We start from the raw sequence: 27,324 nt of genomic DNA, 5'->3' as shown, positions 1-27,324 counted from the left end.
GTTAATTGCAGCTTTTTTGTCATTTCTTCGTTCTGATTAAGTAATTATTGTGTCAACCGTGTTTGTTACAACAGAGCTTGCAAACAATTTTATCTTTTTTCCTTCCACCGAACTGATCAAGCTTAATTTAGGAGAGCGGTTGTCGTCGCAAGTGTTTTGTTGTTATTCACGGTTTGAAAAATGCATGTAGATTTGGCATAAATTTACGTGATATTTTGTGTAAATTTCAACGCAATATTACGTAAATTAGCAATATCGTATGCAAGGTTGTAAACGATTTCGTTGGTTATGCCAACTGTAGCTCAAAATTAAACAAGGGAAGTATCAATTACATCATAGTGTAGGAGGAAGTTGCCCTGATACTGTTGGTTTGCGTGGGTGACCTACGCTTTTCGAGGAAAAAGCTTGCAAAGCTATGTTTATGAAAGATGATAGAATTATTGATTTAGACTGTTTATTGGCATTGTATTCAACATTATTGTTGATTTATTTTTTACACCAAATGTTTTCTTCAGCATTAATTCAGCACAAAATGATTGGAAAATCACTGTTTAAAATTCGGTTTAGTATCCTCCGTTGCTGCATCTGGCCAGAGCCGGATAATCACAACGGTTTACAGTGGATCCGAATTCTAGACCAGCTGGGCAGCTCATTTCGTAGGCACGACCTCCATAACACTTCATGAACTTGCTGCAATCTCCACGAATTGCCAAGTGGGTTGGGTTCTTGGGGTCGTCACTTCTGGGGCAGCGAGAGTCAACGACTCCTGGAACAATTTTGTATCCATCGGGGCTCATGTTTTGCTGGTACATCTGCGGCTCCTGAGCCTGAGGTTGCGGCTGTGGTTGTTGCCATTGCATTTCCTGTCCCCATTGAGGCTGTTCTGGTTGCTGAGGTAGCTGCTGATGTGACCACTGTTCCTGCTGAGGCCATTGCTGTTGGTAGTTGCCGTAGTACTCCGGCAGGGCCGATACGCCAACGGAGGCGATAGCCAGGCAAACGATGAAAGCTGTATGGAAAATTTAATGTTTAATTATTAGGCTTCATTCTCTTTCAAACCCGTACCTTTCATGGTTGATTTATTGTTGTTATGCTGTAGTGGACCTGAAGGAAAGTGATACCTCTCTACAAAAAGTTTTCTGCTTTTATACTAACGCAATGAAAGAGCTAACTACATCCGTATCGAAATCAATACAAACTTCCGCTAATGTATCGGTATCATTTAAGTGATATTTCAGATCGATCATTTATCAGTATGCGACTTCGTTATTCAGTCTTAATGAATATTGCTGATAAGATGCGTTAATGGTATCATGACCAAGTGTTCCTATAGGTCATGGTCCATCACGGATGTGAATGATGATAGTTGCATCGTCATGCTTTCACAGATTTTAAATTTGATACTGCCTGACCCCATTAGGACTGGAAACTGTTTAAAGAAAAAAAATAAACTAATTTGGAATATAACACCCGCTTATAAGTTTGAGGTCACCCCACACAAAAATATGTTAATGTTTTTTGTTGATATCTCTGTTATTTTCCGGTCAATTTTAATTCTCTTAAGGTATTTTCAAAGGTATTGAACGAAACTTACGTTGCAGATATTTGGCTCGGGGTATTTTTCTAATTTTGTATACTAAAACTTCACCTAAAGTATCAAAATTTTCCAAAACTTCCACTGAATATTCATGAATGATTTTCTCAGAAGTAAGTTGGCTCAATTTTGAAATGAAATTGGTAGTAGCACCCTAATTCTATACACAATAAGGAGCGTTTGTGAAAATTTGGTAGAAACATTTAGAATACATTTTAAATAATTAAAAGAATAATTCAAGTCATCGATCAAATGTTTCGGGTCACCCTGAAAACAAAACCTGCAAATGTTTTTGCTCATCTTTCATCAATTTGCCTTTCAAATATAGATGTCTGGTACGGGCTCAACATAGTTTTTTTTTTCTTCATTTGTATACTAAAATTATTCCTAAATTTACAACAGTGAAACACCATACTGTGGTACCCCAAACTTTTGATCGATTGCTTGAAAAGCTATATTATTGATTTAAAATGTAATCTAAACGATCGTTCCTTATTGCGTATATAATTAGGGCCCTACTACTACTTTCATTTGAGGGGGTTAGAAGGAAAATAAGTGACTTTGATCGATTCTATTCATCGACTTTTTCTTTTGATAGCCACAGCTTTATAAACAGATTTTGCGCTATTTCTGACACATAGATTGTTAAAGGAGGTTCTCATCTAGCATCCAGAATGGCATTCGAATCAAGGAATGTGTTTGCAGCTAAATTACTAATGAAAGAGAAATTCGATGAATAGAATCGATCAAAGTCACTTACACCACTTTCCTTCTAACCCCCTCATTTCAAAATGAGTCCGACTTAGTTCAGAGAAAATCAGTCAAAAATATTCAGTGTGGATTTTTGAAAATGTTGTAACTTTAGGTGGAGCATTCAAATTTGAAAAAATATCTTGTGCCAAACACCTATATTGATTTCATTCTGGAATTCTTCTGCATCCCTAGAATTACTTATTTCCATGAAGAGCTTCATGTCGTCTGCATGAAGCAGTTTACATTTTTTTTAAGTATGTAGGAAATGTCGTTTACGTCCAAAATAAAAAGAAGTGGACCTAAATGAGAACCCTGGGGTACCCAAGAGGTGACTGAAATTAGTTCTGAAAGTTTATATTGAAAGCGGATTATTTGTTTAAGATGTGTTAGGTATGATTGAAGCCAATTCAAAATTCCAGGCTCCATTCCTATTTTCTGCAATTTGAGGATTAATAATGGTATGTCGATGCGGTCAAATGCTTTACTGAAGTCGGTGTATAGCGCTTCAACGTGCTTGTCACTGTCCATCACTTTAAGAATGAAAGATACATATTCTAGAAGATAAGAGGTAGTAGAGCGACCTTTAAAAAAGCCATGCTGTTTACTTGTAATTAGATTTTTCACCTGCTGAAAAATATTGCCGTTTACGATTGATTCAAAAAGTTTTGGAAAGCAAGAAATAATAGCAATTCCGCGATAATTTTGAATGCCTGATTTTGCGCCTGATTTGAAAATAGGTACCAAATAAGATGATTTCCAAATTTCAGGGGATTTTCCATTTTTCAGAGACATATTGAAAAGATGCTCTAGAGGAAATGCGAGTTCTTCAGAAAGGTTTTTTTTTTTAAATATGGGTGCAATGCCATCAGGTCCAGACCCTTTAGACGCGTGTAAGTTTTTTAGTGCATTGAGGACTTCATGTTGAGAACGTTGGTTGACAGAAATGTTTTTAGAAATTTCAGGAATGAATGCAAAGAAATCGCGGTCACGATCTTCTTCGGAAAATGTGGTGTATACGTCTTGGACGAAGTTTGCAAATTTCAGAAGAATTCTCACCTACATTTGCATCCAAATTCATTCGCGAAGGAAAATTGCTACTTTTTAATTTCGTGTTTACATAATTAAAAAACTTCTTTGGACATGACTTGACTTTGCGGTTATAATCGTCATATGCAGAGTTGTTGGCTGTATTTAGTTGGTTGCATAAGTTGTGATAGTTTCGCAAATTGGTTTCAGTTTTTGTATAGCTTATGAGCTTTCTGTTTTTATTCTTCAAATTTTTCAGTTGTGGATGGAACCATGCGGGTAGTTCATTGTTTTGTGTTCATCTTCTTTTTTTTTTTGGTACAGTTTCTAAAATTAGGCTTTGAAGAATTGAGTGAAATTTTTCTACTTCAGTATTGACATTTCCTTCAATACTTATTAAATTCTGCTAAATGATTGCACATAGTCTACGTTTGGCTTCTTCGTAATTTGCTTTATTGTATTCCGGCACTTACTCGTATTCCCAGTCGCTGGAGGAAGAAGAATTTTCTACGAAGATTGAGTATTCAATTGCTGTGTGAAACACTTCATTTTTCTATAAAGGTGCTAATGATGTATACACACAGAAGTCTTCAGTACAATTTGTAAATAAAATGTCTAAATACCATCAGCTGTTTGTTGATGGTGATTGTGATAGGTCGGAACTCTGCCCTCACTTATACTAGATCACTACTTTATTTTTCCGAATAGTCTCAGTTCTGGCGAGGTTATTCACTCCATGAGGCCGGTAAAGCACTCCTCGTTTTTTCTCATGCATGGGTGCCATCTCACTGCTCGATTCCGGGCAATGAAAAGGTGGGCGCTATTGAAGGCGATATTTGCGATCGACAAATCGCCTTCAACGATTTTTTTTTCTTCACTTATCGTCAACAGTCACTCGCCAGCAGGCGAAATAAATGGAGTGAAGAGAGTTTGCGACGGTGGCTATATTTGATCATCCCTAAGGTGTTAAAGAGTCCTTGGTTCAAAGGGTTGGAGGTGGTTTAGTCATTTAATTTCACTTAAATCATTAACTTTCACAATGCAATAATCAATTCAGCCGGAAAGTGTAAATTTTGTAACTATATAAAGGGCAACAGTGGCATGAGAAACTGGTATGGTGCATGCATATTTAATACTAGACTTTATCTGAAATGCAGGAAAGATTGCGCTTTGCAGTGAGATGCGCACACGGTGAGCAAACTGATAGGAGGCAAATGTTCTTATGCCCATTTTTTAATTATTAAGTTCAATAAAATTTCAACATCCACTCCATAAAAAAGGCCGATGTGCCAATACCAGTGATGGAATAATCCTCACTCAAATGCAACATTTTCCGAAGAAGCTCGGGACCGCGATTATTTTGCATTTTATCCCGAATTTTCAAAGTACATTGGCGTCAATCAACTTCAAATATGGAAAAGATCATTTTTAGTAGGTGAAATGTCGGCTTCGGCAATACCTTAACCTATTATGGTCTGGGGGTAAACAAAGTCCTAGAGCACTCAAATTTTGCCAATTGATGCTCTCAAACACATGTCAAAATTGAGCTCTCAAGGACATTGTTTACCCCCTGACGATAATAGGTTAAGGTATTACCGAGGCCAACGTTTCCCCTACCTACTTTAAAATCTGGCCGAGAGATTTTTTTTTTAAACGTACTTAATTATTATGGAATAGCCAGTATCTCTTGCATTCCAAAGCTTTTCGAGGCAGTTGTAAACAGTGTTTGTTTGGTTGGAATTTTTATTTAGATTTTTTCTACATTTAAAAAAATCAAAATCTTAATAATCGAATCGAAAAATGTTCAGGATGGAAAACAATAAATTCAGCCTTGGAAAATTTGGCTTTTGAATCTAGACAACCACTAAGACGTTGAAGTATGTTTGTTAGATTTTTGAGGATAATTCATAAGGAAAATGTTAAAGGCATCTGATAATGTTTAGCATTTTTTTTATGTACCTGTGAGTAACAGCAGTCTGAATTACTTAAGAATTCTAAATTGCCCTAGAATTTCAGAATTTTAAGGTAATTTTGAAATAGTTTACAGTGAAGTGTGAGGCGAATTCTTTGCGAAACCAAAGGAGAATTTCAAGTTAATTCAGAGTAGAGTTCCATCCATCTTTGTAAGCTTCGTGGTTGTGCGGTGTCACCCGTCCTTCAGGCGTATTGTGAGTGCCACGAAGGGAGAGTTCGATCCCCGCTCCAGCAAGTGGAACTTTCGCAACCTGAAAATTTCCCTACTGGTGTGTTGTCAGTTTTCTAGTGTTAAGTTTTCAGTCTGTGCAACCTCTGGTTGAAGACAGTGTCAGTTGTCTTTTAAGAACTCTGATGACAATTGCATGGAGAGTTTGTGAAGAATGGAAATAGAATTCGGAAGAGAAATCAAAGTAAGTTCTTAAGATGAAACTTAAGCAGTTTGCTGATACAAATCGTGAGAATAATTTCAATAGAATTCTGTCCAATGTTCATTTTTATAAAATTTTAAGGAATTTAATCGGAATTATGCCAAAAGAACGTCACGCAATTTCCGGGAGACTTTCAATGCCATTTTGGCAAAGTATTTGGAATTCAAGATGGGGGACCAAAATCCAATATGGCGGCCCGGACAGGAAATATTCATCTAAACCCATGCAATATGGGTATCTACGGTATGGGCTCGATGAAAGGAAGTGGAAAATTGACATCCGCCACCATTTTGAAATCCAATATGGCGGACCAAAATTCAATATGGCGGCCTACGGACAAGGAATATGCATTTAAACCCATGCAATATGGGTATCTACGGAATGGGCTCGATGAGCGGAAGTGGAAAATTGACATCCGCCACCATTTTGAAATCCAATATGGTGGATCAAAATCCAATATGGCGGCTCAAGAAACATAAAATCGCTGATTGTGACACTCCGGAAGCGAAATTGACAGGTGTCATGTTTCAAACACATGGAACGATATCAAAAAAAGTAGGACATGACCATTTGCGGCGAAACTATTGAGTGTAGCATTTTGATGTCTTCTAGAATGTTTCTTAAATTTTTGAATACTTTATATGAGTGGTGAAAATTTTTAATTCAGGGGGTTGTGCATGATTTTAAATGTAAAATTAAATTTAAACATAGTTAAAATGTAGTTCGTTTATTTGTAAGGCTCAATCGCGTTAGCTTTACGGAGCCGATAATTCGTTGTTCTTTGTTTGTAACAAAATTCACTTAATTCTATGTCTAGTAGGAGTTGAACCGAATACTCGTAGCTTACCCGAGGTTAGAGGGGTACATTGTCGAATGATAGGAAAAGGGGAGGAGCTTGGGAATAGGGTTTCGTTGTCTCATCAGAGCGATGTCACCTGTATGAACGGTAGTGTGATTCTAGATTCGTCTGGAGTTCGACTGGCTATGGTGACCAGTGGGCGACGATGAGACTCATCGAGACGGGGGACAAGACAAACAAAAACTAATAAAGAGATACAAAAGACATAAGGCAATGTTATTTAAAAATGGCTATGATTTAGGTACATGTCATGTACAATTCCTTATTTTTTGCTGTGCCATGTGTGACGGCTCGGACGACGGTTACCACGACATCGATCATGTTGCTTGGTCTTGTGATTTATAATGTGTTGCAAGATCTGAGTTGCGTGAATCCCTTAAGAGCTGAGGAAAACAACCTGCTACATCCGTTAGAGACGTTCTGGCTAGCTGTAATCCCGAATATTGAAGTTGATTTACAATGTTCTAAAACGGATCGATTTGAGAATTTAGAAGTCCTTATTATTTTTTTCAATTGATGTGTCAGTCCTCTTATCGTTCTCCCAAGATATACCCTTTTTTGTGTTTCGTTTCAGTAGTCCCATAAATCATCCGTTCACCTTTAGAGATTCAGATATCTGCAGTACTCCCTCCACGTTCATCTACCGATGCAACGGCGACGGAGATTAATAAGACAATTCACTTCCAAAATCAATATTTTTGGAAAAATGTTAAAATCTCCATACATTATTTTTCCGTTTAACTTTTTGTCATAGCTGACAGCATGCAATTATCCATAGAGTGCTGTCTCCTATCCCAAAAATAAAACAACGTTTAAAAATGACATTTGAACTAATACAATAGCATTGACTATATTCCCCAAAATAATATAATAGTAACCATAAATTCAAGACCGCGTTATCTGGAAGCCATCGTTAGGAAGCTGCAGTCATCTTCGTCGAACAGCTCTATTTCCTATCCCATAAGGAGGCAAATTGGATGTTTGTAGATAAAAAGTCCCTCGAGTGCTGTTGAAAAATAAAAATGTGAGGTGCTAGCACCTGCCCTTAAGAATTTCTACTCGTGACTGCATCGCAAAAGTTCGCTTCTAGAAAGTTCCGCATTGGAAAGTTTAGCATGGAACAAGAAGTTTTCCTGCATTCGTCCGTACCTTTGATTTACGTACTCTCCCATGATAACATATTTTCTTTGTTTTGAGCGGATTTCCACTAGCATGCAAGCGGATGGTGAACTCAGAATTTTCTTCAACTCGCACTCATGGGCAATGAAATTTTCTGGTATGAGAATTGATTCGGCAAAGAAAGCTGGTGCTCTATAGTGGCTGCAGGCATCTGTAGCGATGTGGAAAACGGAAATAGAATAGTTTGTTTCTTATCATCGCATTATTAATTAAAATTACTTACGTAATGTTAGAATATCCAAAGCTTCACATCCGGGTTGGGAAGAGAGTCCTCGGTTAGGATAAAAGTCTATGTGAGCCCTATGAACGGTTTCTCCTAGGATGATATCGCTGTGAATGGCATCCACAAAGTGAGCATCTGAGTGAGCAATTGCATCGGTGGATAGTGTAACGAAGTGCGGCCCAGCTGGATCCAATGCTGTAATTCTTTGAACAAATCTTGCATTATGCATTACACGATGAATAATTAATTATTCTATGAACACATGCCTTGACAGTTTTCCGCCGAAATACTTTCCTATATTTCCAGCAATGTGCGCTCCGAGACTGTGTCCTATCACATGCACTCGATCGTAGCTTATGTTCATATTGGCAACGAATGTTGACAAAATCGATCCTATTCGGTACCCCAATGCACGTGTCAGTTCCCTTGCAATGGGATATGGTTTTGACGCTATGTTTGCCCAATCGGCAGCTAATATGTTGTGTTTGTTTTGGCTCAAATAAGCATTTTGCACTGGTGTCAGTGCAAGCTGGTGACGATTAGCATTCCATCCGTGAACTATTACTTTCAGTTGCTTTTGTGCATCAAACTCTGACAATGGGCCATTTTCGGAAATGTCAACATCATGCGTTGTACTAATCAAAATAAACAAAATGGCTTAATCATGCTTTTATGTAATTATTTTTCCACTCACCTTGCGTAGTAGTAGAGTTTCACTTGAGCAAGTTCATCCTCGAAAGGTGTGTGTTGTGCCGCCGGGCAGCCAAAACGAAGGAATAGATAGAGTAGAAGTACTGAAGGCATGTTTTCTTTGAGCTGATTCTCGATTGCTACTGAATGCATGTTAGGTTACTGAAAGGCGAAAGATGCACACGAAGATACAACGATAATCAGCGCATCATGTCACGTAATGCAGGGCATTATTCTTGATTGCAAAGTGTACAATAATCGGTTCTGAGTCTATGCTAATGTTCACACGTGCATGATAGGGCTTAACGACCGTTAAACTGTTACCAAGTGGAGGGATATGATAAATAAGAGAAGTGCCTTCTTTCATGTAAAATTAAAAAAAAAATCACTGCTGCAAAACAATTATTTCTGGATTAATTATCCTCAAGTACTTATTTACCATAATAAAAACAATGCTCAATACCATGAAAGAAAACGTAAGGGCTGCAGGTACTAAAAATTCGGTGCCACCCAGCTAAAGTACAGATGTAGCTGTCTCCGTGTTCCACGAATAAAGCAATTTTGTCCTTTCGGCAAAATTTGAAACCTTTTCTGCTCGTTTTTCATCAAAAAGCAAACAAAAGTAATCCCTTGATAAAGTAAACCTCGTAAAAAAGTTTCATTTGGTTCATCTCGAGGGTAGCAGCTTTCCTTGGCTCAATTTCTGCAGTCACATGGGCCCGTCAACAACGACACCATCTGAGGCATTCCGCTGAATACAGCGATGATCGAAAATAATTTCAACCGATTGATATCGGAGAGATTTTACACGGAGTCCTGTTCCTCTTCTTGGTCTCTATCGGTTGCACGATGATTCGAGTTATAATGAAGACGACGACGACGAGGCAAAAGCAGCTGACTAACCGGTGGCATTTTCCGTCCTCGGCGTCATGGATGACAGATTGAAGATGGGTAATCCGAAAACTCACGCCATGAGCCCACCGCGGATCGATGAGTAGCCGTATTGGTTCGCTTGAGGGGTAGGAGCGAACCCGAGCTACGGAGTACCTCTGTAAGATAAGTGGAAAAACAATATTTGTTGAGAGGATAAGTGAAATTGAACAAGCGCTTACAAAATGCACCTCATGGTGTGCGTAGTCATACATAAAGTTCTACAAGGTGCTTGATTTTTTTTTGCAAAGGGTTGCACAAACTAATGAATAGAGCGTATATCAAGGAGTTGCACGTTCAGCTGTTCTCATAATATTAAAAAGTACTGCTGTACGGTTGCAATTTAAATAGAGTTTTTGCCAACACGCTTCTCGCATTTCAATTGCCAATGACAGAATGGTTATTAATTTCGAAATATTTAGTTAAGATTAATAGTACGTACTAATGATACAAAAGAATTAAACAGTAAAATAATATGTTTTGTCTTTATCTCCACATCTAGAAGTGTTATTTTACCTTTCTAGTGTACAAATCGAGTGTATATATTTCCTATTTTTCTGTGTACCTAAAATCAAATTTCTTGAAATATGGAGCGGACTTTGTGGCTCAGAACATCGCTTTTGTTCCACCCAACTCAATCAAATCATCTTGGTATTACTATGGTAAAGTGAACTTTTTGTATTCCTCGTCCTAGTCTATTGCCATAATGATATACGTTTAAACTTGCTATCTGTATTGATGTTTTTACAGCTACATCTCTGTTAAGGTTCACATTTAATCACGAACAGTGGGAAAAATACGGTTTGCTAGCTGGCGTTGCTGGATAACAACTTGTCATTTACGCTGCAGCTCCGACAGAATTTACGTGACTGCCCTGCTGACGGAAATTCAGACGCCGCACAGTGGCACGAATATAAATAAAGACGGTCAAAAATATTTTCTACCCTTTTTCGACGTTTTAGAGACTGGGTGCCTTGGAAGAAGTTGTTCAAAATTATATTTCGCATCTTTTGATATACACACCTGAATAATCTTTAAGCTAGTATTACACATCCAAATTCTAGCTTTTTCCAGTTACGAGATAATGGTTCCATGTCTTGGACAAAGTTGTAGAGCAGTTGATTTTATGAACATTTTTTAAAGACACCAAATTTCTACATCATAACTCTGTAGAGCTATAATATATTTTCTTTTAAGACTACCTTAATATTGGTTTTTTGAGTTAATTAGTGGTTTTTTCCAAATTTGATCAATTCATCATGTTCTAAGAAATTGTTGGCATCATTAAAATATACAACTTTGCTGAATACACCAATGCTTTTCATTGACATCAATGTGATATACAGCTCATCAAGCGTTTTTGTGACGTCATATTCAACGGCTTGAAAAGAGGGTGGGCGGGCCTTGGCGGGGTCTAAAACTGGTTGTATTTTGAAGATTACCTTATAAAATAGTACTCCTGAAAATTTGAGCATTGGGTACCGAGGGGTACCTAGTAAAATTTCGTTTATATATATTTAGTATAAGTTATAAACCAATGTGTGCTACGAGTGTGCTACTTACTAGGGTGTCCCAAAATTGCACTATGTCTGGAAATCTGGGAAATGTTGTTTAGAGGTCGCCCCGAAGAGATTTTTGAAAAAAGTCCATTTTTCATAGCTATTATCCAATTTATATTTTTAGTTCTTTAAATTTCAGTGAAATCTCACCCTTTTATATTTTTCTCAGATTCCCAAGGGTCAAAACTATAAGAGAAAAAATTGTTGTGGCATGTTCTGTGTCCAATTTGTTAGTTACAATTTTTCAAATTCTCTAAAATGATGTTTTTTGTTGTACATCACTGCATTCAATCATCAAAAGTGGGTATCAAAACATAGCGCTATTATCAATCAAATGCAGCAAATATATGGGAAATTTTATAAGCAAAAACTTTGCCGAAGCTATGAAAAATGGACTTTTTTCAAAAATATCGTCAAGGCGACCTCTAAACAACATTTCCCAGAGTTGCCGCCATACAAAAGTTTGTTTGTAACACCTTTAGCTATCAGTTGGAGGTTGAGCCCCCAGATTTCCAGACATAGTGCAATTTTGGGACACCCTACTACTTACTCATGATAAAATTTACAACTATATAAAAAATGCATTATCTTGAAATGTCATCAATGGGTTTGTTAATCAACTGTATATTCTGAACTTTGATATTTTGAGTATGCCGATATTGAAAAAAAAAATATGTTTTCATTACTCCTTACGTGACTATCTTCGATAATATTTGACATGATGATTTCCGTGAATCTTCTCCGCCCACACTTTGAACAATTCCATCCGACAAAGATTGAATTCATTTTGAACCACAACTTCAAAACAAGTTGTTCGTGAAAAAAATCCCACCTAGATAATTAAATAAACCCTACCGCTCTTTGCTATCGCCAAAACGTCAAGCACAAAATAGTCATCTGCAGCAGCGTTCAGCGATGTGCACGCGGAAATTTCAAACATCTGTTGTGAAGTCACGTTCCATGTTCTGAAAAGAGGGTAGGGTGGGTAGGTCCAAAGATGGAACCCTTTAGAACCGTAGTCATAATTTTATCATTTATTCTAGTTTTCTTGAAAGTTATACCGATAGGTATAGCGAATATTTTAGTCCATATTGTATATAATAAAGGGCAAGGAATAAACCAATATTATTAGCTTGCATTATAATATTTGCAACTATCAACATATGCGTATCAATATTGCAATGAATGTACATACTAATGTAGGTACACTGAAGAACAAACACATTAATAACAAACCCATTAAATACATCTCCAGATTAAGCTTAATAATTTAAATAATTTGAAGCAAGCTTGCAAATGCTCATTACAGCTAAAATGATATTTTTCGGATTTATGAAGCTATGAGATATTTTAATGATAATTCTTATTTACAAGATGCAAGAAAAGAAGTTAAAGTGTGTGTATGACACATAAAACCTGTCAATTTAGCTTTCAGAGGGTCACAATAGCGATTAGCTGTAACGATGAGCAACGCGATGAGCGAGCAATCAGCGATCATAAAATCGTTAGTTGTGACCTTCTGAAAGCAAAATTAACAAATTTTATGTGTCATACACAAACTTTACCACCTCTTCTCGCTTCTTACAAATAAAAATTATTACTATAGTATCCCATAGTTTCATAATTACGAAAACTAGCATTTTAGCTGTAATGAGCAATTGCAAGCCTGTTTGCACGTTCAAACATGTGTAGGTTAAAATCATTGATTCATAACTCAATACCCACCGCTGAACTTTTTAGGAGCATTATTTTATAATGTAATCTTCGAAATTCAATCGGTTTTAATCCCTGCCAGGGGCCGCCTCCCATCTTTTCGGGCCGTTCAATATGGAGTCACAAAACCGTCCGGGCTGTATATAATATTGACATTTTCGAATCGAGATTTGGCTAGGTACCCCTCAGTACCCAACGCTGAAATTTTCAGAAGTACTATTTTATAAGGTAATCTTCAAAATACAACCAGTTTTAGACCCCGTCAGGGCCCGCCCACCCTCTTTTCAAGCCGTTGAATATGACGTCACAAAAACGCTTGATGGGCTGTATATCACATTGATGTCAATGAAAAGCATTGGTGTATTCAGCAAAGTTGTATATTTTAATGATGCCAACAATTTTTTTAGAACATGATAAATTGATCAAATTTGAAAAAAGCACTAATTAACTCAAAAAACCAATATTAAGGTAGTCTTAAAAGAAAATCTATTATAGCTCTACAGAGTTATGATGTAGAAGTTTGGTGTCTTTAAAAAATGTTCATAAAATCAACTGCTCTGCAACTTTGTCGAATACATGGAACCATTATCTCGTAACTGGAAAAAGCTAGAATTTGGATGTGTAATACTAGCTTAAAGATTATTAAGGTGTGTATTTTAAAAGATGCGAAATATAATTTTGAGTAACTTCTTCCAAGACACCCAGTCTCTAAAACGTCGAAAAAGGGTAGAAAATATTTTTGACCGTCTTTATTCATATTCGTGCCACTGTGCGCCGTCCTCTAGACACAATTTCATCGATGACATTCTCCGCGTTGAGGACAGGTAGCTCCTTTTGCACTGCCTCGATTCTAGGACAGTCGAAGACCACGTGCTCCGATGTTTCGTCCACATTTCCACATTCTGCACAGAAAGGTGACCTTGCGTGACCAAACCGATTGACAGTGTTGGACAAAATATAAGACAAATCCCTCATAAAAACGGGTTTAGTAGAGATGTCAGTTGTAATAATCATCAAAACTATTTATTTTTGAGTTTGGATTTCGAGGGTTTGACGGACTTCTTGACGCTTTGCCAAAGTTTTTCGATCGGGGGACTGCGCTGGCCATTGCATGACCTCAACGATGTTGTCCGCAAACCATTTTTCAACGGTACGGGTAATATGTTTCGGATCATTAGCCTGCATGAACTGCCATTTCAACGATATTTCCCACGCCGCTTGTGGCAGCATAATGGTTTGCAAAATCTCGGCGTAGAGGTATTGGTCCATTATCTTCTGGATTCCACCACGAAAAGCATCCCCACACCATTATATTTCCGCCGCCGTACTTGAATGTTTTCAGCGGGTACTGTGGCTCGAATGCACTATTCGTAGGTCGTAGAACCCAGCGTTTTCCGTCAGATGCAATCAAATTGATTTTTGTTTCGTCTGACCACAGAACGATCCGCCATTTCTTCTCAACGGAACGGATGAATGTTACAAAGCCGTTTGATGTGACCATCATCCTTATCTATAGTCTTCTGGGGTCGTCCAGATGCCATCCGAACTTTATGGCCATGAATGGCATTGTACACAAAATTTGTGACTTTCTCTTTCGTCAATAACTCAGCTGCAAATTTGTTGTATTTGACGTTTTGGACGTTAGATAAGAACCTCCTTTATCAAACTATGTGGTAGAATCAGCGCGAAATCTGTTTGCATAGCAGTGGTTATGAAAAGAGAAAGTCGATGAAGAGAATCGATCAAAGCAGATAGGACCATTTGAAATGTTCATCGAGAAATGTTTTCGATCGCCCAAGCATTCCCATTCCCCCCATTCCCAGCAATCTCTCGTTAGTTTTTCCCTGCCTTGGCTTGCTGCTTAATCCCATTTCGCTGCTGATTCGTGCAGTAATAGTTTCGGCCCATGTTGTTTTAGTCAATTTCTGATATATTCTTGAAATTCGGAATCAGAATATGAAAGTGGTTTGTCACACGGATTTCGCACTCAGCGCAGCTTTTCGATACGTACAGTTCGATTGTCAAGTGATACTCGCCACTAGGTTTCGCATGAATTTAATTTAAATTGGCAGTTAGTGTGCTTATGGGAAGTTTTCATCTGCTGGTGGTCTTATTGTTTTGTCCGACACTGTAGGTGTTTCCAGAAGCAACCATGGGTCAGGTTGAAGTAGAAGGCCATGTCTTATTCATGCTGCTGCTTGGTCATCGACTCCGTTCTCACCATTTTCAGTACTCCTCTGTTTTTGCCGCTCGTAGCACTTGCTGTCCACCGTAAATGTGATAACGATAGCGATAACTCCTTCGATAACACATACTGCTTCCGATGAGGTGGTTCTGTACACCCTCACAACTCGCATGGCCATGAGCCTGAACATACTTGCATCCAGTTTCCAATCGTTTCGATCGCCTCGAATGCCAACATTTCCACTTCTTCTAGCGTTTCGTCTGTTAGCGACTAGACAATCCGCAAAGCCAACGATCCCGACGCTTTTGGAAAGCTTCAGCGTCAGCCGTTGAACAGGGAGCATTTAAAGGGTATAACGGTTAAACAGTACTTACCGTACATTGATTTGCTCCGATTTATCTCCTGAGTGCGCCCCTGGCCGCTCGAAGCACTTCCCTACGCTTCAGATCTTGCTCTCTGAGCGCGTCTTCTGGCTATGAAACAACTTGCACGTTGGGCTGCTTCGTGCAGTCTCTTGTGATGTAACAATTTTCTGCACAGTTCAGATATGTAGAGTCCTTTGCAGTTTCTTGATTGGTGACCGAAGTTCATGCACTTAAAGCATATCTCCGGCAGGTTCTAATAATTTAGTCTGGATCCATTTCTCTCCAGGTACCGGTAAATAGTTGAAGATACTAATTTCAAATAACAGACTGTAGTGGTAATTTTTATACGATAGATGGAGTAGATGAAAGCATAGAGTTGATAGTTCCGTTAGAGTACGGCAGTGTGAAGATTGCATATAGATATTAGAATAGCGAGCTAGGACAACTTTGAAGGAAGGTACAAATCGATTTTTCCTCTCTCTTTACCAAACTCCCCCTTTGGAGAGGGATGGTGAGGGGTGTCCCCCCCCCCCGCCACCACTGGCAAAAAGAGATGAAAACCGACCCGCTCAAGTACCAACTGTGTGTTTGAAACAGTTCTACCGATTTTTTACCGCACTTCAGTTGTTATTCGAAGGAAGGCATCCAGTCGTAGGTTTGGAAATTGCAACTATTGTTTACCCCTACCACGATATGTGCTCCTGTCATCGTCGACTTGACGATCTCGGTAAGGTACAGTAGCAGCACCTACCCCACCCGTGTCCCCGGGTGGGGTAGGTGCTGCTACTGTACCTTTCGACCATTGACAGTAATTGATGGTATGCTCCCATCCAGAGTTATGTACTTTGACTATATGTTTTAGTATTACTTCTACGTGAAGTCAACGATTTACATAGTTGAACGGAACTATCAACTCTATGCTTTCATCTACTCCATCTATCGTATAAAAATTACCACTACAGTCTGTAATTTGAAATTAGCATCTATATGCAATCTTCACACTGCCGTACTCTAACGGAACTATCAACTCTATGCTTTCATCTACTCCATCTATCGTATAAAAATTACCACTACAGTCTGCTATTTGAAATTAGCATCTTCAACTATGAGAATCGTTGACTTCACGTAGAAGTAATACTAAAACATATAGTCAAAGTACCGGTAAATGTTTGTCTGAGACTTGCTGTACTCAGGTGGTGTTTAGAACAGGCCTTGGCCTTCATGACGCGCCATATTGAGTAATCCAGCGGATTAAGATCGGGACTGGATGGCGGCCACATATTCTTCGCCCAGAACGGAAGATGTTCCTGCAACCACTTCTGAGTGCGGTTCGAGGAGTGGCACGGAGCCCCAACTTACAACATTTGGCTTCAGAACGTACTGTTCTTTGATCCACGGAAGAACATAATTACTTAAACTCCCCATGTAGACCTCCGTGTTGAACTTTTCGCCTTGTGGAATGAACACCGGGTTCATTTTATTGCCATCGAAAGCCACCAGTCCAAACACCATAACGCTAGCAGGATGCTTGGTCAGATACACGTTCTTGTGCTCGTCGGCCACGTCTTTTACCGGAAGAGAACTAATATACCGGTCGGCTTTGGAATTTGATACGGGATCGACGGTAAACATGCTCTCATCGGTGAACAGGATTACCGGATTTTTTCGCTTAAGGAAGTTCAAGATTTTCTGGCATCGTTCGACTCGTAGCTCCCGGATGCGGTTGATAATCATGTGAGTTTTTTTTCCGTGCCCTCGACTTCACCCCGCAATCTTTCTTTACGATCTTCCGTGCCGTAAAGTCACTGATCCCGTGTTCCTTTCCCATTTTCCTCATTGAACGCACTGGATTCACCCGACTTTCCTTTTGCGATAAACCTCGGAACCCGAGCTGATCTCGGACGACCTGCGGCCACTTTCGTGGATAGTTTTCCTTTCTTTTCTCGGTCTAAAACCCTTTTGTCGGTCCACCGGGACACTCCCACGGCGATTGAAATGTCTTTTTGCGACATTTGCGCGTGGGACAAATCATGAATATGCTGCCACTTCGTCATGGTGCAACTGTCAAACTAAGTAAAACATTTTCTTTTATACACAGCCTACTACGGTATGAGCTATAGGTTACGTGCATGCAAAGAAAACCAAGGCATTGTATGCACAGGTGAAACCGGAACCTTATTTGTACGATGGTGCAAACATTATCACGCATACGGTAGTGTTTTTGTTTTCAATTAAATATCATTAAATGAAACCAAAATATGGAATATCAGCCAAAAACAACGACTAAACTATTGACAATACGACAAACAATATTTGTCCTAGAAAAAAGCCATAACCTATGGTCGAAATGTCGGGCCGATTAAAGAGCCTAAATGGGCAGATTACATCGTAGTCATTGCAGTGTTTTAAGACTGAGAAAGCCGTTAATCAAAGCAAAATTTTAGCTTTTGTACAATGATCGGAAAATTCCGGAAGAAAACTCCGGGGAATGTTTGAATTAGCTTCTGAATGGAGCTGAAAAAAAACATCCAGAGAAAGACGAAAGAAGCTCTCCTGGATGAAGTTCGAGAAAAGCTGGAAAAACCTTCAGGAAACTTTCAAGACACAACTTGAGAAACTTGTGGCGAAAATAAACTATCGGATGTCACATCCAAAGGAAGCCAGAAAAGTTTCGGAAACCAGCAATAAATTTCCAGAAGTAACCATTTCCAGGGAAAGCCTGAAGAAGCTCGGAAAAACCTTCCAATAGAAGTCGAACAAAAAACCTTTGGCTTATGGACAAACTTCCAGAAGAAGACGAAATAAATTTCTGGGAGAATTAATTGAACTTCCTGGAGAAGACGAAAGAAACTTCCTGGAGACGCTGGCAGAAACTTCCTAAGGTAGATTGGAAGAAACATCTGAAAAAAAGTCGGAAGCCAGAGCGCTTGCGGAACAGTCGAAATAAACAAGGACATAATTCCGAATGAAAGAGATTCCTGGGGAATGTTCTAATGATAATTTATTTTCCCTGAATTTTTCGGGACATTCCTGAAATGCTTCTTCTTCTTCTTCTTCTTCTTTCTTCTTTGCATTTCAAGCTTATTGCATATTACCAATTCTGAGAAAAATTAGCATTTGGCGTCAGATTATCATCTTTAATGGCATGCTGTGGCTGTCAGATGCGTCGAATTATTTTCACTGAAACGGCAATATCGCGTATTTAGCTTATTGCGTGCTCTCAACTTAGTATTCTAGATGCACTTTCACAGTTAATAATTGAGAACTTTCGATGCCTGTACCATTTTTGCATTGATATTATTGTGTGGCAATTCCAATCATACTTCTATGCCCAGGGAAGTCGAGAAAATTTCCAACCCGAAAAATTCCTAGACCGGACCGGGAATCGAACCCAGCCACCTCCAGCATGGTCTTGCTTTGTAGCTGCGCCTTTACCGACTGAGCTAAGGGAGGCCCCTGAAATGCAGGAATGGAATATTCCATAATTCCTCGAAATTCATTAAAAGTTCTTGTAATTTTCCTGAAATTAGGAGCTGATTTGGAGTTCTCTGGGCATCCTCGAAGCGCTCGGAACTTCCCTGATTATAATAAGACTACCGAAATATCTCTATTCATCTTAGAAGGTCTTTGGCCTTTCTTGAAGATTACGAAATCTCTTAAGTGCTCTTACAATTTTCTTGAACATCAGCATTGAAGTTCTCTTACCTTCCTGATTTTTTTTTAATTTTGAAATGTTATCGACACTGCCACTGTTTTCACAATGATCTAACTTTCATGTAACTAAACGTTTCCTAAATTTGCATGAGCATTGCTGAAGTTTTCGGAAATTACCTGAGTTTCTCGGAACTCCTTTATAATTTCAACCATTTTATTGAAATTAATTGATCTGTCCTGATGTTCTCTGAGCTTCACTTAAGTTTCTGAAAATCATTAAATTTTCCTGAAGTGCTTTGGACTTTTGAAGTTTCCAAAATATTTATGATGTTTCCTTAAGTTCATTGGAGTTCGCTGAACTTTTCTGAAATTTTCGGGTTTTTGAATTTTAACAGAAGTTAATGAAACTCCCTCCCCATGGACATGGAGGTTGACGGTACTGAAGCAAAGGGTTATGTTTAATTTCTTTATATTTGCAACGATGATGATTTCCTATAGTGACACATATCACCTTCTTAATGCTTCAGTATACCTCAAACGATTAATTCTTGGTTGTTAATAGAACTTCTTTGATGCAATCGGCTGCATTATGCAGACTGAGCAATTCTGATTATAGTATCAGATTTGTTCTGTATACAGAGGAACTGGGAGGGCTTATTAAAAACTTCTCACCAATAAAGTAATGATCTTCTTGAAAATTTTGCATATAATTTTATTAATATTTTATTTTATTTAAACATATTATTTTTGTTACAGTCAATTTGCATTAGCATATGATACAAGAGATTTAATATTACTTGCTCGTTTTCGCGTAGAATAATCAATATTTATCTTACTTGTAATTACCTTTGAAAGTTTTTTTTTTGTGATCTGAAAATTTACCCAGTTTGGTTAGAAGTTTCGAAGCTAACGCATGTCCACAGGCCTAATAGAAAGATAGGCAGAACAAGTGTATCATTAAGAATGGTTGCATGCAGGGTTGCTTCCACTCACTTGCTATAGATGAGCGATTTTCGGAGTTTTGAATTCGTTACATGTTGTAATGGAGATTTGTGCTGTTGGATGCGGGAGGAGGTTGGAGGGCGGGTGTTTGACGCATAGAGCCTGTCAATTTCGCTTTCAGAGTGTCGCAGTCAGCGGTTTTATGATTCGTGAGCACGTGATTGTGACTGCAAGTGGATTTGACGGGTTTTGTGTGTCGGACGCTGGCCTCTTCTTGTGTCTAATATGTGCAGAGTATCATTATAACGTCTAATGGTTTTGAGATTCCTGGTGGCGTAAAATATATTTGTGAGAATATCTTTTTGAGATTTTAGCAGTCACGTTTTGTTTGTAGTTTATATTTTATTTATTTCATGTAATTATCGTAAATAATAGTTATTCAAAGCGCTGTGGATTATAAGATGCTCGATGACCCTCGAGGGATCGATTGTGCTTACTGAGCAGAAAATCATGGATTTAACCCCAAGCTCTTCCACAGCACAATAAATCGCCACCATCATTTGTATATTTGATATTGAACATTAATCTCGGAAACTGTTTGCATATCAAGCGAAAACGTAGTCCTGTATTGTCGCGAAGCGTTATGGTTCTGAGATGCTCGATGACCCTGGAGGGATCGTTTTTGTTTACTGAGCAGAAAATCATGGGCTTAATCCCAAAGCTCTCCATCATGACTCTTAAAATTCATTATCACTAAACAAAATTAATATGTTCTTTCGATAGCCGGCTATCGAGAGATTAAATAAACAACAAATAAACAATACATACTTTTGGTTGCATCGCCAACTTGAGGTGAATCCTAACCGAATACCCTACCCAACCCTCCAACTCCGTAGTACTTATGAGGGTGTCGCTAAGTCGGTGGCCTCTCGTTAAGTAAGTACTACATCAACATTTCCTTCCCTATCCCTAGTTATGGTAAAGATGGGCGTGGCCGGGAATAGCGACAGTCATGCTTCTGTTACTCTTGTTTAGATTGGAACCAATGTTTACTCCTCAGCATTATTCCTGAAAGTAGTCTAACTGAGAATTTCAGAAGAGACGTGAGTGTCGCTAGTATCCAATCTACGAAGTATATCATAACAACGCTAACGCTAACGCTAACAGAAGTTAATGAAACTGGTTTTAATTTATCGAAACTTAGACTTTTCTGAAGTTTCAGAACTTCTTAAATGTGCTTGCAGCTAGTGTGGATACGCAATAAAAATCTGATAGCATCCTTGAAGCTCCGGGAGAAGATGAAAGAATCATTCGAGCGAAGGGTGAAGGTGGAAGAAAATTCCAGGGTAAGTTGGACAAAACTTCAGGAAGTTTAAAAATGAATAAAAACTTCCGGAAGTTAAATAATGTTTAAAAAATATTTCTCGATTGCCTACACACTAAGATTATTTTACCGAAATCTGTGAAATTTTACCGAAATCTCAACAGCTGAACGTTCGGTAAGCAGTTCGGTGATTTTTCACAGATTTTCTGTGATTTTTCACAGATATTTGTTGAAATATTACAGGAAAACTATGAAAAATCACCGAACTGTTTACCGATCGTTCAGCTGTTGAGATTAAGGTAAAATTTCACTGATTTCGGTAAAATAGTCTTAGTGTGTAGGAATTACCGGAAAGAGCCATCGACTATTTCTTGATTGATGGGTAGCTAAAAACGGTTAGGAAATGCAAACATTAGTCGAAAGAGTATCAAGCATAAGGCATCTTTAGAGATAATTGTTTGGAATTTTAAAGGCTACAAAATAAGAGGTATTCAAAAAGATACAAGTATCTCACAAAAATTTTCTCCAAAAGTTCGAGTGCGGGCAGGCAATAATAATTTTGATTATTTGAAAAACGGTATTAAACGGTATTAATTAATTATTATAAAATTACTCAAACTCTAGAAAACGTAGTTTACTAGTATACTGAGTAAAATATTCCGAGCTCCATAAATCTTTTTGAATATGACAAAAATCGACGAAAATTTGCTCATTCCAGAAGTAAACAGTCAAAGAAAAAATCGCATATCCAATGGAAAATATTTATAAAAATTTCACATAACTTTCACGTGATATCATAATTGGGAATTGCACCACAAAATCAAATGAACCTTATGTGTCAAATTAAATTTAAGTGATTTATCATATAGAAATCATGTGATCACATGAATGTTATGTGAAATTCAGATAGATAGGGTAGAGAACTACTTCGGCCTAATTGCCCATTTTGGGCCTATCGAGCAGGAAACTTCAAATAAATCCATTATTTCAGAGTTAACAAGTCAATTATGCGTTTGGTACGATCCTTTAGTTAATAAGCTACGGAACGAAGTCAATGAGAATGCGTGATATGATGGTTTGCACCCAAAAACAAAAGAAGCGCCCTGAAAGAATCAATTTTTTATCTTCATCCGATAGGCCGAAGTGAATTCATTGGCGTTTCAATGGCGTTTCAATGCGTTAGGCCGAGTTTACAATCCGTAGGCCGAGTTTGGCGTCAAGAAGCAGTGTTAGACTTTTGACAATATCTCAACGATTGGTTTCTCTTTATCAAATCTTACGGTACACACGGGAAGGTTAATAAATTTTGAAGCCATCAGTAATAATAACATTCCGTTTGGTGCTAAACTACGCTAGATTAAGAAAGACTAAGTGCGGGTTGTGCTTAATAGGCCGGAAATGGGTTGTTTGTATTGTTAATGTTAGTATTGTTAATTGATAAAAAAAATGTGCATTCCAAATGGAAAGTACAGGAAAACTTTTTTCCATTTACTGATTTCATATGTGCATTGAGATGTTGCCCATATTAGAAAACGTATTACTGTAAAAGCTCGGAAAATTTTACTCAGTCTATGAGTTAACTACATTTTCAAGAATATGAGTGAACTAATCTCAACTCTGAGCCTCGTTTGTCGTGTAATCGTAATTTATCTTTTATTCAATTGATTTTAACGTATACGGTGTAAATCGATGCATTCCCAACTCCAATTAGGTTCAATTCGTAAAAATCAGTTCTTTTTTTGCTCAAATATACCAAATAACCTAAACTTCTGCTAATTTTATGCAGCCCAATTAAAGACATTTCTTAAATTCACAGCCATTTCTCGCAGGCATCTGGCATTTCTGGTTAGCACTGATACTCAGTACCGAAAAGAAGATCGACGGAAAACAAGTCAAGGAAAAAATCAAAGAAGTTTCAAGTCTCGCCCAATTTTCAAAAATGCGTTTTTTACATCTTTCAGAAATAAACGTAGTTTTGAAAATTTATACATACGTTTGGAGCCTTTAACGTATGTTTACACTTTCAAAAGATAATTCAATGTGAACCTGTGCGAAAACCACTTCAAGTTTAGATTTTTTTTTTCGCAGAAATGTCTCCAAAAATGTACAGTACTGTAAAATAAATATTAGTCAGCTATCGAATGTTCAGTTCACACACAGCTAAAAAAAGTAGTGTAAATTTCCGTTACTATGATGCACATAAATGGAGCGTCACATATTATACAAGTTTAGATTATAGATCGTGTAAATTTATGAGACATGTCATGCACAATTCTATATATTGTATGCAACTCTCCACTTTTGTTTGCAACATTCCTTGCAAGCTGCTAGTTTACGTGAAAAGGAAGTTTACATGTATGAATGTTTGCATGCATGGATGTTTACATCGCCAGTAAAATTCAGAATTTTTTGGTGTGCATGTTTGGAACCTAATTTTTAATTGGATTTATTACTAATTGTTATTACTAATGTTGAATATCACCTAATTTTGAAACTATGAAAATTTAATTGATTTTTTTGTGGATTTTGGAATTTAATTTATAAATCTTTGACTTTGAAATTATTATTGGATTGAGCAACAAAAACAGTATCATAGTCCTACGTCAACAATGCAATCGTGTTTCAGACACAATCTTCAACTTTTTTTTATAAAAGTCTCCTTAAAACATAGCGTGTTTCATAGAGCTGATTAAATCTATATAGACTTGTAACATAATTAAAATGGAGTCTATGCGATTTAAAGATCTTTAAAGAGTAATGCAACGACAAACAATCCTTACCTGTTTGAGTTCCTCCGCTGAAGTGGTCATGATTCGCATTAGTTCTTCTATTACGGTGAAACATCTCTATCACAGCTTTTCTGTGGGAACGTTACTGAATACACTACATATGGCAATGAATAGTATTTTGCAAACAAACCTGAAATTTTGTCCACTTATGCAGTACAGAATGAAGTTGATCCCGAAATTGGTGATGAAAAAGAGGTAACAATAGTACTGAACGAGAATGGTCAAACTGGATGGTTCGGTCTGAAACGAAATGCGCAGAACGAAAAACAAGTTTATGAGAATGATTCCTCCCAACTGTCACATCAATTTACATTTACCAACAGACAAAACAAAAACATAACGTAAAAATATCACCAAGAATCAACGCTGTTCCGAGGTAGCGTTTATTACTTAGAGAACAAAAACAAACTGAAAACCATGAATGTATTATGTAAACATATATTTGCAGTTTTCTACTTGGAAGTTATTTTACAGCGTATACAGCATAGCTTGCACAGCGAAAATATTATTTCCATTCACAAGAGGAAACGTGCAAAACCTCAAATGATTAATGAGCTCAAGCATCCATCAAGTGTTCTGGTTATTCAGCAGAGGGAAATGAGTTCAGAAGGGAGCGTGATTTTTACGCAACTGCATTTTTCAATTTCCCCAGCTGGTAATGTGTTTCTAGAAAAATCTAGATGCCCTATAAAAATGTAAGTTGAACAATTTTTTCATTTTTTTTTTCAACCAAGCATAATTGAACGAGCGAACGTAACATGGTTACAAAAAACACGAGAAACCACACGCAAATTGATGCATAAGGAAGGTTCAATCATAGAATGAATGCTAGTTATTTGCACTGGTGAGCTCAATTTCACTAATTTGCTAATCATTAATGGACACAGTTAGTGATACTCTTCGCTTCGTAAGTTTTTGTCTTAACCGCACCGTCGAGAAAATTGTGCTGTTATTTTTCATGAAACATGATATTTAAAATCTGAGTAAATCACGTTGATCCTCAGATTCTAAAGGAAAATTAATGAGCATAACATTTTTACTCTTCTTACAATCAGTCAATTTGGTCCTTTGAGAGCAGTTTTTGTGCCTTTGGGGCACCTCAAATCGTTAGGAACTTGTAAATGGCAACGATGGAGGAACCAGATCGAGAAAATATTATTTCAAACACATTTATAACACACCCTCACACACAATAAATTGAGAAAAGAAGGACAATAGACGAGTACACGGATTGATTTGAGTATCGCTCTAGAACACATGACACAAGCTGCGGGCAATGTACTAATCATCAACACTAAATGTTTTATGCCGTACAGTAGGCCTGGCCTTTTTGGTATGTGTGACGCATCTTCAAATAGACAAGAAAAATAATAGAGGTATATCCATCATTTTCCAGGAAGTTTTCAATAACTGGTTGTGTTACTGTTCGTTTAGATATGATTAGATTAGACTGTATTGTTTATAAATTTATATATTAAGGCTCAATCGAATTAACTTCACAGAGCCGATGATTCTTGTTCACTATACAAAACATCGTAAAACTATATTCATAAGGTACAACACAATAAACACTTTATCTTCCACTATCAGAACGGGAGCCGCTTTCAGTGGCAGCCATCAGTATGGCAGTATCGCCAACGGGAGGCAGAGTGCTTCCATTGCAGCAATGAACACAAACGTGGTCATCACTCACGAAACAGTTGCTTTCCAAAGTCGACGACGCATCGACCGAAATAACTGCTGATGTAGAACAATGAGGAAGACCACACAATGGTTGCTTCCGTGAAAACAGACGATCACGTGACACACATTAAGAGTGGCCTGCATTTTTATCATAAACCACGTAGACACATTAGAAATGGGGAGGGGATGTTGGCTTTAGTCTGCAAACCATACAATTTTTTGGAAATTGTAAATTTGAGAAAAAAATGTATGGGGGAGTCTAACACTGGCGCGGTAACCATAGTACGGTGATTGAGGAAATTCTTCACCAAACCCGAGCGTCTGTTCACCATGGAGGTGCGGCTCAAAACGGCGTCTGTTCTCCATGTTAGGAGCGGCTGATCACCGTCCTAGTGCCAGCGTAGGACTCTAAACAGAGCTGTGCACGATGGTCCCCCGGCGAGACAGGAGGTTGGGGCAGGCCCAACAAGCCGCCCTGGAAAAAACATAAAGTTGCAAATACTGAAGAAAGAAATACGAATCGGAACAATCGGCACAGACCTACGCGACGAAATGAGGACTACGATTGGAAACTCGGAACATGGAACTGCAAATCGTTCGGCTTCCCGGGCTGCGATAGGTTAATCTATGACGAATTTCAACCACGCAACTTCGAAGTCGTAGCACTGCAGGAACTTTGCTGGACGGGACAAAAGATATGGAAAAGCGGGCATCGAGCGGCTACTTTCTACCAGAGCTGTGGCCCCACCAACGAGCTGGGAACCGGCTTTGTAGTGCTGGGTAAGATGCGCCAACGCGTGGTTGGTTGGCAGCCGATCAACGCGAGGATGTGCAAGTTGAGGAATAAGGGCCGTTTCTTCAACTACAGCATCATCAACGTGCACTGCCCACACGAAGGGAGACCCGACGACGAGAAAGAAGCGTTCTATGCGCAGCTGGAGCAGGTGTACGACGGCTGTTCGCAACGGGACGTCATAATCGTCATCGGCGACATGAACGCTCAGGTAGGACGGGAGACAATGTATAGACCGGCAATCGGGCCAAACAGCCTGCATGCCGTATCGAACGACAACGGCCAACGATGCGTGAACTTTGCAGCCTCTCGAGGAATGGTAGTTCGAAGTACCTTTTTCCCCCGCAAGGATATCCACAAAGCCACCTGGAGATCACCTGACCAACACACAGAAAAACAAATCGATCACGTTCTAATCGACGGGAAATTCTTCTCCGACGCAGTGCTAACATAGATTCGGACCACTACCTAGTTGCAGTAATGCATGCGCTCAAAACTCTCGACGGTTAATAACACCCGTCGAAGTCGAACGCCGCGACCCAACATTGAGCAAATACGGGACGCCGGAGTTGCTCACGACTACGCGCAGCAGCTGGAAGTTGCACTACCCACGGAAGAGCAGCTTGGCGCAGCTTCTCTTGAAGATGGCTGGAGGGAC

At 38.4% G+C, this 27,324-nt stretch overlaps 3 protein-coding genes across 3 annotated transcripts in view; all 3 read right to left on the bottom strand.

Moving 5' to 3' along the window:
• Positions 1-548: 548 nt before the first annotated feature.
• Positions 549-1,150, bottom strand: LOC135715120 (uncharacterized). Its single transcript, XM_065238528.1, has 2 exons — positions 1,066-1,150; positions 549-1,009 (listed from the first exon to the last, which is right to left on the bottom strand). The coding sequence occupies exons 1-2, from the start codon at positions 1,070-1,072 to the stop codon at positions 564-566; spliced, it is 453 nt and encodes a 150-aa protein (XP_065094600.1). The 5' UTR covers positions 1,073-1,150; the 3' UTR covers positions 549-563.
• A 6,414-nt stretch (positions 1,151-7,564) lies between these two features.
• Positions 7,565-8,882, bottom strand: LOC135715118 (pancreatic lipase-related protein 2). The gene is made up of 5 exons (XM_065238526.1): positions 8,734-8,882; positions 8,306-8,674; positions 8,040-8,242; positions 7,787-7,967; positions 7,565-7,643 (listed from the first exon to the last, which is right to left on the bottom strand). The coding sequence occupies exons 1-5, from the start codon at positions 8,880-8,882 to the stop codon at positions 7,565-7,567; spliced, it is 981 nt and encodes a 326-aa protein (XP_065094598.1).
• Positions 8,883-9,180: 298 nt separating this feature from the next.
• The window catches only part of LOC135715123 (uncharacterized), a gene marked incomplete at its 5' end in the record, with an annotated part of 52,911 nt that continues 34,767 nt past the window's right edge, over positions 9,181-27,324 (bottom strand). The window contains 3 exons of the mRNA XM_065238531.1: positions 9,181-9,778; positions 24,182-24,261; positions 24,321-24,430. Coding sequence (XP_065094603.1) covers positions 9,657-9,778; positions 24,182-24,261; positions 24,321-24,430 — 312 coding nt within the window. The remainder of the gene's footprint in view (positions 9,779-24,181; positions 24,262-24,320; positions 24,431-27,324) is intronic.

Source organism: Ochlerotatus camptorhynchus, unplaced genomic scaffold (genome assembly GCF_037179485.1).
Source record: "Ochlerotatus camptorhynchus isolate MF236.1 unplaced genomic scaffold, CSIRO-AGI_Acam_v1.1 ptg000814l, whole genome shotgun sequence".
Lineage (NCBI taxonomy): Eukaryota > Metazoa > Arthropoda > Insecta > Diptera > Culicidae > Ochlerotatus > Ochlerotatus camptorhynchus.
Note: the sequence above shows the minus strand (reverse complement) of the source record. Positions and strands in the feature narration are given on the sequence as shown.